General features: G+C 45.1%; 1 protein-coding gene across 5 annotated transcripts in view; it reads right to left on the bottom strand.

Annotated features, from left to right (window-relative positions):
* The window catches only part of Hydin (HYDIN axonemal central pair apparatus protein), a 421,354-nt gene that overhangs the window by 143,264 nt on the left and 259,506 nt on the right, over window positions 1–18,584 (bottom strand). For 4 of the 5 annotated variants that reach the window (XM_031341421.1, XM_031341424.1, XM_031341425.1 and 1 more), the window contains exons 24-25: window positions 2,986–3,123; window positions 2,153–2,225 (exon numbers count right to left, since the gene is read on the bottom strand). In XM_031341421.1, coding sequence (XP_031197281.1) covers window positions 2,153–2,225; window positions 2,986–3,123 — 211 coding nt within the window. The remainder of the gene's footprint in view (window positions 1–2,152; window positions 2,226–2,985; window positions 3,124–18,584) is intronic. The other variant, XM_031341423.1, reaches the window with a different exon arrangement.

The raw sequence follows: 18,584 nt of genomic DNA, 5'->3' as shown, positions 1-18,584 counted from the left end.
TGTCTTGGTACACTCCATCTGATTATTGTCTTCATTTGATGAACTTTTGAGAACTTATTTTAAAATATTTTTATGTGTATATGTGTGCATTTGAGAGTGGGTAAGCGCACATGAGTAGAGGGTTCCACGAAGGCTGGAAGATGATGGATGCCAGAGGCTCTGCAGCTGGAGTCACAGGTGGTTGTGAACCTCAAGATATGGGTGCTGCTGGGCGTGTCCTCTGGAAGAGCAGGACGTGCTTTTAACCGACTCTCTTACTTCACTAATGCTTACAGAAGACATACTATGGACCAGTTCTAGTTACTAGGGATAAAATGATGAACAGAACAGGAAAAAGAAAACCTCTGCCCTCGTGACCCTGGCACTTCTTGGCTATTTTATGCATAAGCAAACACACACACACACACACACACACACACACACACACACACACACACTACCACCACCACCACCACCATTTAAAAGACATAGAGACTGCTGGGTCTGCCACCTGGACTGCTTGGCACATGCATCCCTTCACTGAAGTGGGAAAGGTTAGTGGTTCCCAGAGACAATGAGAATAAAGCTTACAAGTATGGAAAGTGTATTAGTCGCTCAATAAGTGTTAGCTGTTGGGGCTAGAGAGATGATGGCTCAGTAAGAGCGATGGCTGTTCTTTCAGGGATCTGGGTTCTATTCCCAGTACCTGCCAGAGTGCTCATTACCATTTGTCCAATTCTAGAGAATCTGATGCCCTCTTCTGGCCTCTGTGGGCACTGCATGCACATGGTGCACATTTGCATGTACAGGTAAAATTCATACACACACATATATAATATTAAGCAGTAACTATTAGTTGTTGTTTTTATGTACTTCTGCCTTGACAGGAATGGTAGCACACTATGTGCCCCCCCTTTTTACATAGCGCTTTTTTACTTAATACTTTAGAGATTATACCAAACTAGTAAAGAACCTATTCGCTTTTTATAATAGAATTCCATAGCACTGCCTTGTGCATATGCCATTTGGTTTATTCGGTTAATCTCCTGTTGGCAGAATTGTTGTTTCCAAAATGTTCATGCTCTTATAAACAAAGCTGTGATGTACAGGGCTAGTTATAGCTTCATATAAACACAGAGGCATATCTGGAGAATAATTTAGAAGAGGAAGTATGCATTTTAAATATTGATATACCTGCCAAGTTACATGTCAAAGAGGCTACATCAATTTGCTCTCCTGCCTGTATGTATGTATGTATGTATGTATGAAAATCTCTGTTCATGCCTATTATTTTTTTGCCGTGACTCAGTCTTAGCTTGGACATATAGTAATTCATTTAGCAATTTTTCCAATTTCCTTTCTTTTCTATTTCTAAGGTGAAAGAAAAAATATTTTTCTAGTGGAGAACTCTGTGTCCCCAATGGTTTTCTCAGTTTATCATCCTAGATGAAGTATTTAAGGGTATGCATACTGTGTGTGTATGGGGTTACAGATGCTTGTGCATATGGGAGTGTGCATGTGCGTGTACACATGTATTGTGTGCACATGTGGGAGCCAGTGCCTGTGCAAATGTGTATACATGTATGTGGAGGCTAAATGTCAATGTTTACATCTTGATCATTCTCTAATCTTTTAGAGGTGGACTTTCTCACTGAGCCTGGAGCTCAGCAATTCAGCTAGATTGTGGGGTTCTACCTGTCTTCACACACACACACACACACACACACACACACACACACACACACACGCACGCACACACACGTCACCAGTGCTGGGACTGCGGATGTGTAACCCAGAGAACAGCCCTCACAGGAGATTTGAACTCACAGACTCATGCTTGTGTAAGAGCCACTGAGCCATTTTCCTAGCCCAGGGCCGTGAATGTGCCTTGGTGTAGCTGCATTTTTTTTCCTGAGGAAGATACCTCTCAGTTAGTGGCCCTATTGCCAAGAGTAAGAAGAACACATGGCCACTCGGGACCTGGAGATAACCAGTTTTTCACTTTTTGGAAATCCATGTCCTGAGCTATCCTGGCCTCTCCCTGAGGTGCTCACTCTGGGAAGAAGTGACCTGGACACAGCTCCCCAGCCTCCCAGTGTTGCACATGGGACTCAGCTCCTGGCTCCTCTCTGCATTCCCTTGCTAACCCTGCCCAGGAGCAAAGGAATCATACTTCTGAGACAATGGTGGACGTCGCGGGCTTTTTGATTTCTTCAGGTCCGGCTTCGTCGTCCATAAGGATTGTCCTGGGGAATTTAAGGAAATGTGAGAATCACTGGGTCTGCAGCTGTCACCGACATCCCAGCTGCAACTGTGCCCAACCCCCACTTTTCTCTTCCTGTCTGCCATATCCCACAATAACTAGAGTATTGCTTATGTGACACTTTCTCTTAGAGGTCAGCTGGCACTACTCAGCCGTCTTCTGCTTTCACATGTAAAGAGTGGGCCACAGCACTGCTCAGTCTTCCCAGTGGCCTCCCTTTCCTGGGGCGCCAAGTTTGTGTCCACCTTATAAAGCATGCTGTGGAGCATGGGCAATTCTTCAGACTATTTGGATTCATCCTTGATGCTCAATATTCAAAGTTATAGTGTTTGACCTTGTTTTTGAGAGTAGGTATCACTATGTAGCCCAGGCTGGCCTCAAACTCATAATCCTCCTGCCTCAGGCTCCTGAGTACTGGCATGACAGACATATGCCACTGTACCTAGCTGGATTTCCTGATCACTCAGAGCATCTTGTGAGGACATGGCATTTGATGGATAGATAATGTTACTCTCTGCTTTCTCCCTTGAGTCCCACCCTGTTTGCAGAGCTGTGCTCTGTGAGGGAATGAAGGAAAGGAAGGACTCAGTATCCCCGGGGGTTAAGAGCTCATGTAGCTGTTAGCTAGTGCATGGCTGAACGGATAGGCAAGGGATGGAGGTTGAGGGTGTAAGCTCAGTGAGAGGAAAGAATGCAGCTAAGAACACAGCTAAGGACAAACCCACAGGGTTTTGCCTCCTTACTTGATGGAATCACTGAAGTCCATCTCAGGGTATTCTGACATTGGTGGGGCCGCCAGTGAGCTGGCAGTGACCGACGTTGCAGGGATGGACTCCATCTGGGACAAGAAGGCACTGTAGGGCTTTGTACACGGTGCAAATCTACCAGGACCAAGAGGCACTGTAAATTACAGATTGTTGGCTCCTGGGCTTGGATTTTCTAAGGCCATTCTCATATCCTACACTGGAAAGATCTAGTGGGACAGCCTTGTGCCCTCCCTTGGACGTGCATTCTTCAGATCTTAGCAGTCTCGATCCTCAGATTTTCAGGGATCACCCATCTCAGCCTGGATCCAGAATCTCCCCTCTGAGCATACACAGTCTCCTGGGATTCCTGTCTCCCATTTTCCAACAGGGCACCAGATACAGTGAGCTGCCTGAACTGCACAGTTAACCCTACATAGGAGTGAATGAGGATCTGCTCCCAGAGAAGCAGAAAGCAGAGCTGAGATTAGGGTGGGGTATGTGAAGCACTCTCTGTTGGGATCATGAGAAAAAGAAGAAGAAGGAGGGAGAAGAGGAGGAAGAGGAAGAGGAGGAGGAGGAGGAGGAAGAAGAGGAAGAAGAAGAAGAAGGAGGAGGAGGAGGAAGAGGAGGAAGAGGAGGAAGAGAGGAGGAGGAAGAAGAGGAAGAAGAAGGAGGAGGAGGAGGAGGAAGAGGAAGAGGAAGAGGAAGAGGAAGAAGAAGAAGAAGAAGAAGAAGAAGAAGAAGAAGAAGAAGAAAGAAGAAGAAGAAAGAAGAAGAAGAAGAAGAAGAAGAAGAAGAAGAAGAAGAAGAAGAAGAAGAAGAAGAAGAAGAAGAAGAAGAAGAAGAAACAAGATCCATCTCTTATAACCCTGAATTCTCAGCATCTTGCTTGACACATCCCAGTGCTGGCCCCATTGGTGAGCTTTGCTGTCACTCAAGTTCTGAGTAAAGGGGCTAAGAGGGAGTCAGGTGGCTGCACCAGCTGCACTGAAGCCCATATGCTTGGGTTTCACTCATTAGATTAGAAGGGCTTTGACTGTCACCAAGGTCAGGGCCAAGATGGTTAGGCTCACCCTCAATCCTCTTTTCTTTCTGGGCACACGTGACTTTGCTCTGGACTCTTCTCCTTCTTTCCCTTTATCTTACTATAAGTTTCAGCCCAGTTCACTCATTTAATCATCCCAGTCCCATTTGAAGTCAGCAGAAGTTCCTGGCACAGTTCTCTCTTCCCTCTGGAGAGGGAAAGTCTCCCTGGCTCATTACAGCATCTCATTCACATTTCAGGATGGTGTCTACTTCTTGCTGTTTTCTGAATCTCAGGCACCCTGTTACCACCTTCTTCTGATTTCTGCCTACCCAGCATTACCCAATAAAGCGATTTTATGGAGGTGAGGTTTACTTGCCAAACTAACCCATCAGCATACCATTTGATGAAACTTCACAGATAACTGAGTATCTACTGCCATGTTTTTAGACTGACTGTTCCTATTGTTCTCTTAAAAGTTATGTACCATCCTTGTGGGTTTGTGCTTTTAATGGCACAGTGGAAAAGTTCCACCCACAGCTTCATAGAAATGGGGCCCAACATCAGTACTGACTGGTTTTGACTTCTTCGGTTCAACATAAACATTTTAATGTTAGTATTGTTACATGGAACAGTATTCTATATTAAAATTGAGTAGTTCTCCATAGTATGGGTACTGATCTATCTTCTTGTGGATGGACATCCAAGCTGTTTCTAGCCTTTGGATTCTGTTCATAAAGTTGCTATGAGCTTTTGTGTATAATAAGTCTTTATGCAGACACATGCTTATTCCCTGCTTGATTTGGATCTGGTATGTTTGCCCCAAAGGCTCATGTATTAAAGTTTGATCTGCAGCTTGGTGCTATTCACAGGTGTGGAAGTTTTGGGAGGTAAGGTCTTTAGGTCCCTGGGGATATAGCATTAGAGGACACAGTATAACACTGCTTTCTTCTGCGGCTCTTTGCTCTCTGGCTCGCAACGAGGTGAACCATTTTACTGTTTTAGATTCCTATATTGCTTTGTCACAGGCCCCCCAAAAAAACAAGATAAACCAACATATGGACCAAAGCCTGTACAACTACGAGCTGAAATAAACCTTTTGCTTTATGATTGGCTCAGGTGTTTGTTATAGTAATGGAAAACGGAGTCACTCATTCTTTTTGGACAATTCCTTTGTAGGGAACTGCTGGATTATATGACCTATGCATGTTTGGTATTAAAGGCCACTGCTGAACAGTCACACTTGGCATTCAGATTAATTTAAGCCATTCACTGCTTATGTGGTGGCAGCTTCTATATTATCATTAGTAGGCTTATTTTAAGAGAATGTATTTATATGAGTACTACAAATGGAATCCTGGTCCTAATTCATTTCATAACTTAACAGGGGAGAAAAAAATCAATGCTATTTATCTCCTCAATAAAGGCTCTAAGCAGAGTGTTGCCTGCTATTTCATGAAGGAGGACCAATTGACTTCCCCTTGAGAAACCTGGAGCTGGCATCATCTGTAACTGGGCTCACTACAGAACCATGAGCATTGGGAGGGGCAGGGTCTCCCCAGCCCTGCAGCACAAAAGCTATTACACAGAGATGGAGCCCAGGGGATGTTTGATTAGCTGGCTGGCTAGCAGGGTAGGCAGTTACACGAGAGCAGGTGAGCAGTGGGCCTTACTCACACCCCCACCTAGGATGGTCTTATCTTTCTTGAGCTTCCACTGGGCTTATTCTAGATCGGAGGTCGTTAGTTGACTCTGATTTCTTGGCAGAGCCTCTCTGTTGGAGGGGATGGGAGGAGATACAAGAAAATCTCTGGAGAGAAATATTAAGACTCTTGCCTCCATCCTTGTGTAGATTCGGGTCTTGGGTAGGGAGGTGCCCAGGGACTTGGTTTTAAGTCGTCCCAGATGCTTCAAGTGATGAGCAGCCACCATGGGCGGGAAGTCACTGTGGTAGCTCAGGACAGAGCTGATAATTAATGTGGGGTTAACACTGTAGCCTTACCAGCTAGGGACAGTGAAAAACAGTGAAGACAATTCTGAGCACTTATTAAAACACCCCAGGTCAACACAGATGCCTGGGGGGAGCCTCTGCGAGGTCATTGTGCGTATAATAGCAATCTCTCATCTAACATTGGCACCTCTCCCCCTCCAGCCCGGGATGTCTTCCAGATTAAAAAGAGAGCATGTGGGGAATGTCTGTCAAGGAAGAACACCGAGCTGTGGAGTGTCTGCACACCTGGGAAAGACAACACTTCAACCGGGAAGCAAGAGGTCTCTGGAAACAAACAAGAGTTTAATGCAACGAGACCTTAAGCAGTGCAGAGGCTTTAACTTGTTAAAACCTGATGCTCCCCCCTGCCCCCATTCAAGCCCAGTGTTGGTTCGGCTTTTCCACCCCCAAAAGATTCATTTTCCCTTCAGGTATAGATCACACTCATTTCCCTCTTAGGCAAAGATGATTACTTTCCTGTCCTGTTGGCTCTCATAGGGTTGGATCCTGTTATTTTTAAAAGAGTGTGGGCAGCAATCAAAGAAAATCAATATTGCTCCAATTCTAGAAGATTCGCCAGGGAAGGACACTCCTTGGGCTGGGACAGCATCTTCTGAATGTCAAACACAGGCTGATGAGCAGCACCAGGTCAGGCTCAAGAGGCCCCCTCTTCGTGTTTTATTTTGAACACCGGGGTAAGGATCAATATGAACCTTTGTGTTATACACAGCAGCAGCAGCAGCAGCAGCAGCAGCAGCAGCAACAACAACAGTAACAATAACAACAAAGTCTACCTCTCTCATTTCCTGTCCCTCCTCCATGGCAAGCTGTACCATGACAAAACAAAAGCCCAAGAACAAGCTTGTGCTTTAGGGGGGCATGTTGGAGTTCTCAGGGTATCTGTAGACTGGAAGGTGAAGGTCACATACACTCAGGTCTGGGCATTGGGGTCCAGGTGGTGGGGATAGTTAGCTTTGCAGTGGACACAGTGACTGCCAATTTGCTTATTCAGTACATTTGGGTTCTGGAAGTGTCCCTTATTGAGGGTCAGAACAGCCTCTGGCTTTATGCAAGGGGATTGCAGATGGGCTTTATCTGGCTGGACAAAGACAATCAGCATATGTTATTTTCCAAATGAATGCTGTAGATGCTGATGGCCCTTGTCTAGATCACCCTGCTAGGAGGATGTGCTCATCGCCAGACACTGTGGGTGCTGGGAGCACTTTTCTCTGAGCATTGCCCTGCCTTGACAGAAACTGCCTCTCACATCAAGAATTTCTCAGGAGGTTTTGACTTCCTGTAGAGAGGGCTCACAGTAGGCAGAGAGGACTGGTTGATGGGTGTGAGGCTCTAAGAGGCCAGCCTCCTCAGCTGTGAGAGGGACAAACTCTGGTGACTTGTTCGTTCTCCAGAGTGCCCTGTGGGATGGGGCTGAGGTCAGAGTTACTTTTGCAACCGCAGCTCTAGTTTCCCCTCCTTTCTCACTGGCTTCCCTCACAGTTTCTCCTGAGGCTCTTTCCTCAATGCAGCAACCAATCCCAGCCTCCATCTGGAGGGAACCCACACTACCTCTGCACAAGTTCCAGAGAGGAGAGATGCTGGCTTCCAACAACCCCAAGGCCAGCGGGCCAGAGACAGAGACATAGGAGTGGCTACAACTGAGAACACAGTGCTCTGACAAAGCTCTTCATGGCCAGACTTCCCACACTTGCCTACTCACAAAGCCCTGAGCCTTCCCATTCTCCACACTCCTCATCTGCTCAGTTCTCAGTGAAATTCTCCAAATACCAAGAAGGATCTTTCTCACCGTCAGCCTGTGGAACAGGCACTCCCTCTGCCTAAGGCTACTTTACGTCTTTATTCAGTTCACATTGATGTGACTTTCAAGCCTTAGCTTCGCTGTTTTCATTGGGGGTGCATTCCTTGACCCCAAGGCCATGCTATGGCATCATATTCATGCTTCCATGGACTGTGCATTGTGATCCACTCAGCAGCCTGGTCTGTCTCCACCACCACTGTCCCTAGCGCATGATGCTGTATCAAGTTTCAAGACGACACTCACTCAAACATTTATTGAAGAAGGAACACTATCCGAAAGTCCCATGAGGCTGGAGATGGCTCAGCCGTTAAGAGGGCTTGCAGTGCAAACATGAGAACTGGAATTCAGAAGTCACATGGGTTCACATGTGCCATGTAGTAGTATAGTTGAAAGCAATGATTTTCATCTGTTCCCTTTAGAACCCAAGTGAATGCTGGCTTGGGTGGGGATGTTTGACTGTAATGTCAGTGCTTAGAAGGCAGAAGTGGGATTCCCTAGAGCAGAGCTGGCTAGTTAGACTAGCAGAACCAGTGAGCTATGGGTTTATGGAGAGAACCTATTCAAAAAGTAAGGAAGATAGCGACATAGGAAGCTGTCTGCAGGTGTCCTCTGGCTTCCCCCGTCCACCTACATGCAGATGACCATACGTGGACACCACACACATACACACAGAATCTTGTTTTGTCCAAGCACTACATTGGATGGCATAAAAATGACCACAGTGATCTCTCCCACTCCTGTAAGCACAGGTCGTTGCAAGAAAATGTTGCCTCTCCCACCCCCATTATCAAGTAGAGCCTATTTCCTTCAGACCCAAAATCTGGTCTTGGCTTCTCTGGCTGATGATGCTGTGTTAGAAAATGTGATGCAAACAACTTGTTTATCATCGAGCACCACGCTTAATATTTATTGTATCTTGGGGTTAAAAAGTGAGTTCTCTTCTTTCTCTTGTTTCTAACCATCTTGTTTTGAAGAGTTCTCCCTCTTTCCCTTCCTCTCTCTTTTATTTCCCCCCCCTCCCTCCTTCCTGTTTCTAAAGGGAACAGATGAAAATCATTGCTTTCAACTATACTACTCAAAGTCCCTGCCGTGCTCCCACATTTACTGCCTGGATGTGTGGTCTGCCTATCTTGTAAAGCAAGTGATAGAAGCAGATGCGGCTGTCAGAACCTTCCCTGCTAACGTTCATTCTAGCTGTGATACATGAGGAGAGGAAGCCAATGGCAGACACCACCATTATGGGAAAGCAGCCTGCCTCAGCCCTCTGACATCATTGTGTTTCCAATGGCCATGTGTGCCAAGGGGAAGGTGGTGAGAGCTGAGGAGCTGAAGCTCAAACCTCTCAGGTCTTAGAGATGGAGCCATTCAGGAGGGGCTCTCACAAGTGACTGTCCTTTGGGACCACCTGTGGGATCTTAAAAGACCTAGGCCCGAGAGATTCAACAGGAGAGATTGTGCTTACTTGGTACCAGGCTGTTTGAAAGTTCCTGCCATGATTCCAGTGAACATTCAAGGCTGAGAGGCCATGACCCCATCACTGTGGGGAGAAAGTCACTAAGGAGTTATGTGTACCAGTGGGAGCCTGCATTCAGTAACTGCAGCCTAACACTCTTCATCAGCATCCCACCAGGTACTTACTTAATAAACACTACCCAATTTGATCTCCACACCAGGATACCTCAAGCCATGTCAATGACAAAATGCTTTTCAAATGACAAAACAGGCGAACAATTTGCTGAGCTGTAGACTGACCCCAAAGCTCACATTCCTCACAGCTTTCCTGGCAACCCTCCTCAGCCACTGGTGTGGGTGTTTCCAGATTGCTTCCAGCTGGGGGTGGGGGGCCTACTCTCTCAGTGGCAAGTTATAAAACAGGCCTTCTCATGTCAAAAGGTACCACGATCCCCCACAGGAGGAACTCGTAGTGAGTCATCTTGAGCTTTCTCTTATAATCTAAGGAAAAGCAGGTGTCACTGTCACTGACTGACCTTTGAGGCACCTTGGGAACGTAGTTCTGAGGGGAGTAGAGGAAGATGGTTAACAGAATCTACCTTGAAGCTCTCTAGAGAGATTTCAGTGAGGCTCAGCCATTTCTACGAAGCTCCAGAAGGTGTCCCCACTGCTACACATTCTCAGAAGGGCTGCTGAACAGGTAGCCTGAAATCTCATAATATGTTCAGCTTCAAAGCACTTGAAAAACACTTTCAAAACAGGAAGGCTTTAAAAGTCAGTTTCTTTGAGTATCTGGCCTCCCGTAGCGGTAGCTTACTTTGGGAGACTTTTAATTAATATGAATATGTAGATGCATGAACTCCTTATGAATTCTATCCCTGAAAGAGCCAAGCAAACAGAAGCCGGGCCTGGGATCAGATCTGCTCTGATACTTTCCACTGGCTTCTTTAGAAGCTGGCTGAGCTCACATTGAGTCTCCCTGAGGCTGATGTCCGCAGCTGATATTAAAGACACTCAGAAAAATGCTTTAAAAAGAGTGAACCTGTAACAAGGTGACCAGGAGTCTTTTATAACAACATGAAAGCAGGGGCAAAAAAAAAAAAGTTTTATAACCGTCAAAACTGAGATGAAGTGAAAAAAATAAATGAAAACAAAGAAAAATCCACCGTTACTGGTTCATCGGTGAGGAAACAGAGCTGGCACTTCAGGAAACAGGAGTATACTGAGTTACAAATAGACCTGGATAGCGGAGACTCACAGCATCAGGGTTGCTTTCATGTTCTATACAGAGAGGGCTAAAGGCCTCCCTGATCCAGGGACCTCCCTCTGCTTGAAACTTTGGGTCTAGCAGGTGGATCCCAGAGGCTGCAGGTCTGTTTCTGGAAGCTCAGGTTAGAGTGATGTTGATAGTTCTCTCAGGCTCTGAGGTGAATCTGACCCCCTGTTTGGACCTCTCACAGCAGAGGAGAGGAGATTCTTGGTAGATGGGCTATAGGAAGTCTGGGGCCTTCACAGAGGGCTCTGAGGACAACAAAGCTGGACTGACGTGTTATTTTCTCTTATAGTGGACCTCAATTTACTAATAACTGCTTGTTTGTAATGGAAGTGACTGGCATATATGCTAACGCATGTTTGCATATAGCTTGTGATCCCCCAGGAAGGAGAGAGTGGGAGAACTTATGGTGAGGGGTGGTGGTGGGGGGCTGATGAGGGATGGACAGATAGACAGATGACAACGATCATAGGATAACTGGGCTTCGCCTGGCTAATGCAGCCACTCCTGACCTTGTGGTTTCAGTTTCATGATTCAAAGCACCTAAGGTTGGCTTGGGGGAGTTGATAGGACAGATACATTTATTCCATTTTCTTCTACTGTCTGTGATGGAAAATCAGTGACTGACCGGAGAGGAACAAGAGAAGGAAGGGCTAAGAAACGCCACTGTCATATTGAGAGCAAAGGACAGAGAATACGATGAGGCTATGAGGAGCCAGAGGAAGTTATTGACGGAGAGGAACAGATGGGGAGGCTGGTTCGGCAAAGTGGCAGATGCTGTTTTCTGGATATTGGAAAACATTCTGCATATTTTCCATACACTGGGAGGGAAAGAGATGAGCTAATGAGAGGCTAGGGAGATGTTCAGGTGGTAAAGTTCTTGCCTTGCAAACAGGAGGGCTGGAGTTCAGATGCCCAGCACCTATGTAAAAAGCCAGGTGTGCTGGCACGAGTCTGTAATCCCAGCATTAGGCAAGCACAGACTGCCAGACTCCTGAAGCTCACAGTATTATACATCTTACTTCCAATGCAGAAGTTGAGGATCAAAAGGAACCCAGGTGGTCCAGGGTGGGTTTCAATGCAAGATGTAGGTGTGGGGGCCAGAAGGAAGTTAAATCCAGGAGGCATGCTAGAGGACAGAACTATACTAACCAAGTGGGTCTTAGGAGGGAGAAGCAGACCTGAGAAAGAGGTGGCCCAAAGGCAGATAGGCTACAGAGCAGGTGGGACATTGGGAACTCTCCCATCAGCTTGACCATCTTGACCACACTCTTCAGTGTGGCTGAAACTTCCACCAGACAGAATCAACTCCAAAGTGACTTCCTCCAGCCGAGTATGAGCCAGCCCCATCTGCCTCCTAATGGCATGAGGTTAGGGCCTGTCTTAGCTTATCCAACATGGCAGCTATGTAATAGCATCTTCCTTCTGTTTCAGTTTCCATAGTTCTTGATCACCAATGAGGTGGAATAGCTTTTGATTCTTTGTGGGTCATTCATATTTCAGCTTCAGTGTACTTCCTGGCTACTATGTTCTCTCATTTCTAAATTTAATTCTGCCTTTTCCTTCAAAGCTATTCTTTAGTATGTATACTAATCATTTGAAGATAATATGCATGCCATAAGTTTCCCTCAGCTTGTGACCCATCTTTGCACTCCTACTGTGCCTCTTTGATAAATAAATGCTCTCAAGTCTAATGCTGAATTCATGAATAACTCCATAAAGTCTTGTATCTTGAGAAATTCTCCATTGTTTAGAGATCACTATTCAATTTCTTACTTTTTCCCCACTCACACATTGTTCAAATTTAAAAATGTTTGTACCTTCTCATTTATGTTGTTGACCTCTATGAAATTTGAAATTATTTTCTTTATAGTGTAAATTTAGGAATACAGTTTGGACTTTTCTTCTATGTAGAACACATCACTCTGAGGACACTTGTTGAACAGTGCCCCTCTATTCTTCTGGGTTCAACAATTTCAATTTTGTTATGGTTTTATGAATTTGCCATTCTGTTTCTTGGCTCTCTATTCCATTTGCCTCTCTGTACACAAAGAAACTCATTACTATTATGTCTTTAGGCTTGATAGGGTCTTGGCTAGTTTCAAACTTTAGCAATTTCATGTAAATTTTAAGATCTACTTGTCAGCATTCTGACTGAAATTGCATTGTAGTTATAGATAATTTGGGGGGAAATGACACTTTTGCTAAGTTGAGTCTTTAATGTCAATGAAAAAGTCATACTCATCTTTATCTTTATTGAATTTTTTTAAAAAAAGAATATATTAAAGGCAAGTTTATTGGGAAGCTGCTCAAGGGTGAATTCACTGTCCCCAAGGATTGTAGTCAGGGGAGTCACCATGGAGAGAGGAAGAGTGGGGGGCAGAAGGGTTCATGTGCAGAGAAAGGAGAGGAGAGAGCATCCTTAGTGATATTTTTTAAACATGTTAATTTTTGTGAGTGTATCTGTGTAGCCTCTCTCCCTCCCTCACTCCCTCCTTCTTTCCTTCCCCCCTCTTTCTCTGTATGTATCTGTCTGTGCTCCCTCCCTCCCTCTCTCTGTATGTATCTGTCTATGCTCATCCACTAGCTATGGTATATGGCTGTGGAGGTCAGAAGACAACTTATGAGACTCGATTCTCTCCTTCTACCACATGGGTTCTGGGGATGGAGTGCAGGTTGTTGTGCTTGTTTGGAAAGGCCTCTATCTTGCTGCCCCTGATATATCATTTTCTTAGTTAAGAGTTCTTTAATTCTTAATTTCTTTTCAGACACTATGCCTGGCCTCATTTTCCCTCTTCTTCAGGACAGCAGTGGCTTGCTCCTTGCTAAGGGTTGATGGAACGCCTTGGGGCAGTTTTGTTGGTAAAGCTAGTTTCTGCTGACTAGTTTATGACTGCTTACACTTCTCTTAATTAAAGCCCTCCTGTAGCTTGTGACATTTTGAAACTAAATCAAACTTTCCAGCATGGTTCGCAGCCCCCTCCCTGGTCTGCCTTGTAGAGCTTTCTAGCTAAACAGCTTTCGCTTTCCTGATGATAAGCTTCGGTGTCTACAGTCTTACTTTATTGATTGTTTCCTCCTTTGCTTACTGGTTTTTAAAGTAAATACTGTCATAGGCCAGACTTGTCTCCCCGAAATTCTTAAGTTGAACTCCTAACTCGCAGTAACTCAGAAAATGACAGTATTTAGAGATAGCATCTTGTTAGAGTCATTAAGTCAAAGCAAAGCCCGAACCCAACAATGGCTTGAATATTTCCAGGGAGGGTAAAGTAGCCTAGGTGCCTGCAGAGGGAAGGTGTCCTAAAGGTACAGGAAAACTGGTGGTCTGCCAGCCAGGAGAGTCAGGAAATATATCCTTCCCTCGGGGTCCTCAGAGGGAACCAACTGGGCAAACATCCTTGGATCTTGTATGAAGCAGGACTGTGGTTGGTTGAGGGTGTGACTGTCACTGAGTGTATCCCATAGGATAGATACATTTAGGGGCTAGAGAGCCCTGCCCAGAGTTTGCAGAGCAGTAGGCATCATTTCTTCTCTCACACTGACCCCATCCCAGAGACTCTGAGCATCCTCACTGTGGATTTCTACACTGACTGATATTTGCAATGTGCAGAGTGAAGAGCAAAGTAATTTCAGACTGTGGAACACACTGTAGCTCTGGGTTTTTATGATCCCTATTGATATAGCAAAGACTGTTCTCTCTCCCCCCCTTCCCCTCTTCTCCCTGCCTTTTACCTCTCTCCAAATCCCCTCCCACCCCAATGTCCTTGTTTTGGTGACTCTTCTGTGTTGCTTGGGCTTTACTGTTAAAAAGCACAGCAATAATACTTCCTAAATAAGCCTGATGGGAAGAAGGGATGCTATTGCATCATCTTTAAACGGGCTATTCATGTGTCTTGGGTCCTGTGCACAGATTCCATGCTTGTCTTTGCACATGGTACAGTGTCTGGGCAGAGTCTCCACAGAAGGCCTATCCAAATGAAGTATGGACACGCTGTAATTAAATAGATAGAACAAAGAACTATGATGTGTTAGCAGGAGACAATGCCTTATGGTCAGTGGCATCCAATGTGGTGGCCTCGTTGTTGAGGGTGAGTATGTGGCACACATACCAACTCCCCAAGGTGGTTGTATGCCATGTGAGAGTGTTGCTCAGCACATGGGAAGTAGTTCTATTTATTGCTTTTGGTCAGAATTCTGGAACTGTCCTCTCTCTGCTCCTAATATCACCACATTGAGGGTTTGACTTCGTTCAGCTGTCTACAGGAAATATTTTTTGACTCAAAATATTTTCTTTGTGCTCTGGGAAGCTGTTAAAATAGCTTTTTCTCATAATAGAGAAGTGAATTTATTCCCACCGAACTGGAGGTCTTGCCCTGTGACCTCAGAAGCAGGCATGCTGTATTTCATGGGAAAGATCAAAACTACAGAACCAGCAGATGTGACAGTGCCTTAGCAGTGCCCAAGGCTCCATGGTGACAAAACTGTTCTGGGGGTGGCATCCCCAGTGTCAGAAGGGCCCCCAGCTTGTCATGTCTCCAGAACACTAGTAAGATGGTCTTGCTCCTTGGCAAGGAAGGGTCTTGTACCCTTCCAAGCAGGTGGCGTCTAATTTTAGAACCAGGTGTCCGTGTGGCATAGGACTGGTAAGGAGGAAACACAATGGGTCTTGTCAATCATTATGCAGAAAATCTTTGTTCTCTTCTGCCCGGCATCCATCCTCCCCTTCCCCAGTCAGGTGCCTTCCATATCTTTCCACCCAGTTTGAAATTTGCTAAGGCAGCAATAGCAGAATAATGTATTAGGGGAAGATTCTAGCCCCCCTCCATTCCCATTGAACTCATCTTTAGATATTTCAAAATCCATTAACCTGCTCTAGAAACCAGCCGGAATTAGGCAGAAGGGGCTGGAGGGGCATAAATCCCACCCTCAAATGTTGCTCAAGACAAGCTGGCTGCTGCTATTTTCCCTTTGGGAAACCATTCACCCCTCCTCAGAGGTATCCTCCTAGAGCCCCAGGCTGGCTGTTTATTATTGTATCCAACCTAAATTATTCTCTGGGAGGTAAGGAAAGAGTAGACATGCTTGCAGAAGCTTAAAGGGTCCTGAGAAGTGGCACACTGGTAGGAAAAGAGGAATATTAATGGAAGGGATGGAAGCTTATATCAGCAAGAGGTCCCCAACAACTCAGTGGGGCCTCTTTGTGTCTCAGAATGGCCTCGGACTGATTTCAGGGGAAGAATATCTCAAAGCTATGACTGGGGTGCTACTTCTCAAATGTGGCTTGGTTTCAACATGACAAAGGTGCCCTTCTTGTTGTTGTCTATGAAGATGGGGCTGCTAATGGACAGCTTTCGCTGAATGTGTCTGATGGGGAACACATTGTTCTGAAAGCACTCTGGGCACCAACTGACTCAGTACTCATCCAGTCTCTGGATGGAAGGGCTTTTATTATTCTCATTTAATTCATAAAAGCTAACCCTTAGGAAAAATCAGCCACTGGCTAAGGTTGTACGGGCCAAGTGGGGCTGGCCATGTTGCTCAGTGGTCCAGCATGTCGTTTCCCTACATGAGGCTTGAGTTCAGCACTAGCATCATCAATCACTCTGTCCCAAACAACACATCACATTGATGCAGGGGCCAAGTACCAGTCTGACTTAGAGTTGGCTTTTTAACTTGCACACTGAATTGCTTTGGAGTCACTGAAGCCTAGGCATTATCCCTGAGGGATTCAATAAAGCTGAAGCTGGGCCCTTGGACAGAACAAGGAACTGCTTCTAATCATGGCCTTGGCTCATTTAACTACAAAAGGATGTTGGTTGAGGTCAAGAAAGCCACACACTGACTATGACCTATCTATATTTTTGGCTAAGACCTGATGTAATGCTTAATCTTCCTTAATTTTTAGAATCACCCAGGAGACGCACTTCCAAGTGTGCCAAGGAAAGTATTTCTATTTCGCGGAGGAGGGAAGACTCATCCTGAGTGTGAGTTTCACCACCTGAGTAAGTAGGAAAAAGGGAGAGCAGCAAGATGACTCAGCAGATAAAGGCCCTTGCCTCCCAGCCTGATAACTTGAGTCTGGTTCCTGGGACCTCAAGGTAGAAGGAGAGAATTGCATTCTGAAAGTTGTACTTGGATTTCCACATGTGTTACTCATGGCAAGTACATGCCCAGGCATGTGTGAGTTTACGTACACATATATATGTGCACACACAATAAATCAATGTAATTTTTTTTTCAAGGCAAAAAGGAGAAGGTGAGCTTGGTACCAGCAGCACTCATCTCTTACTGCTCTCTGATTTTAGATACAATCTGACTAACCATGTTGGGCTTCACTTACTATACCTTCCCTCCCATGATGGACTGTCTCTCTTCAAACTGTGAGCTAAAATAAACTCTTCCTCAGACAAGTTGTTTCTGGGAGGTGTCATGTAACAGCATGTGCAAAAAAGTAATTAGTGTAGAAACTGGTGCCAGAAGTAGGGTTGCTAATGTAACATATCTGGCCGTGAGGCCAAGGAATGTGTTAGATAGTTGGATTCTCTGAAGGGAGGCCCTGAAGGGCCATGTTTGAAGCTGTGAAACTGAAGTCCATATTGCTGTGTATATGTCAGGATGGTAGAGAAGGAAATACTATGGGATATCTGCCAAGGAAATGGAAGGCATGGAGGAGAGCTGGCCCAAGGAAAGAGATGACATATACTGTAGTCAGCAGAAATAGAGGGATTGCCCAGGCCCACTAGAGCTCACATAACATCATTATGAGCCCTAGATGTTAGACATGGAGCTACAGGGTTTGTTGTTTGCAATGCTGGATTGCAGTCTTATTTTGGGCTAATCTTTCCTTGATATTTTCCCATTCTTCTTGTGAATGGGAATGGTAATTAAATGCTCTTGCATATTAGAAGCATATGGTTTTAAATTTTTACTTTATAGTATGGGCTCACAGTTAAGAGTTTGACTTGAATCTCAGGGGAGATTTTGGACTTTGAACTTTAGGACAGTGTTGGGAGTGTTAAATGCCAGCGACTGACTACATGTATATTGCATTAAGAGACAAATAAGAGTCTTTGGTGGCCAGAGATGGGGTGTTATGATTCAAAGTAGTGTGTTTGGGTATCACACTGAGAAGGGGTGTGGTGTTTAATCTTGTGATGGTTAATTTTCATTGTAAAATTTGCTGGCTTTAGAATCTCCTGTGACACGCATCTCTGCGTACATTTGTGAGGATAGTTCCAGAGGAGTTTAACCGAAGAGGGAAGACACAGAGTGGGTGGCACAATCCTATGGGCTAGAGTTATGTGATAATGTGATAGTCCTATGGGCTAGGATTCTAGACTGACCAATAGGGAGAAATGTAAAATACTCTTAGCAGCAGCAATCATCTATCTTTGACTCTTGACCGAATGTGCATGTGACCAGCAGCTTCATAGAGCCAGTCATGATGGACTGTGCCCCTCAAAGTGTGAACCAATGTAAATGCTTCCTTCTCTCACCTGCCTTTGTCCCAGCACCAAGAAGATTAAGCTACCTTGCTGTGACCTTGATGAGTTCAGCCTGGTTTAAGAAGAGGGTTTTCTATGCCTTCCCAAGAGGATGGAAGATTCTGGGTTTATCATCTTGGTGTCTGAGGGTTCTTTGGCTCCCCTATTTTTGGATTCTGTGGGGGGAAGTTGTTCTTGCTACAAGACCATAGAAGAGTAGAAGGGGCTCTTTGTGAGCCTAAAACCAGTTACTAAGGTAGGAGAGCTCAGTGTGTCTTAAAGACACGTGTGCTCTATGGAGAACACTTGCTTTAATTATGAAACTACCATTAGGAGTAGAACTTACCCTTGTTATAGGAGCTAAGAGTTCAGGACATGGGGTTATGAGTGTTAGACAGACAGAGCTTGAACTTCAACTGGCTTTGTCTGGCTCTATACACCCAAACACCATGAATTCAGTACATCTAAGAAAAGTTCTATTTTTCTCTTCTTTTTTTTTTTAAGATTTATTTATTTATTATATGTAAGTACACTGTAGCTGTCTTCAGACACAC

Source organism: Mastomys coucha, unplaced genomic scaffold (assembly GCF_008632895.1).
Source record: "Mastomys coucha isolate ucsf_1 unplaced genomic scaffold, UCSF_Mcou_1 pScaffold22, whole genome shotgun sequence".
Classification (NCBI taxonomy): Eukaryota; Metazoa; Chordata; class Mammalia; order Rodentia; family Muridae; genus Mastomys; species Mastomys coucha.
The sequence above is the reverse complement of the archived record's forward strand: the minus strand, read 5'-3'. Positions and strand labels throughout refer to the sequence as shown.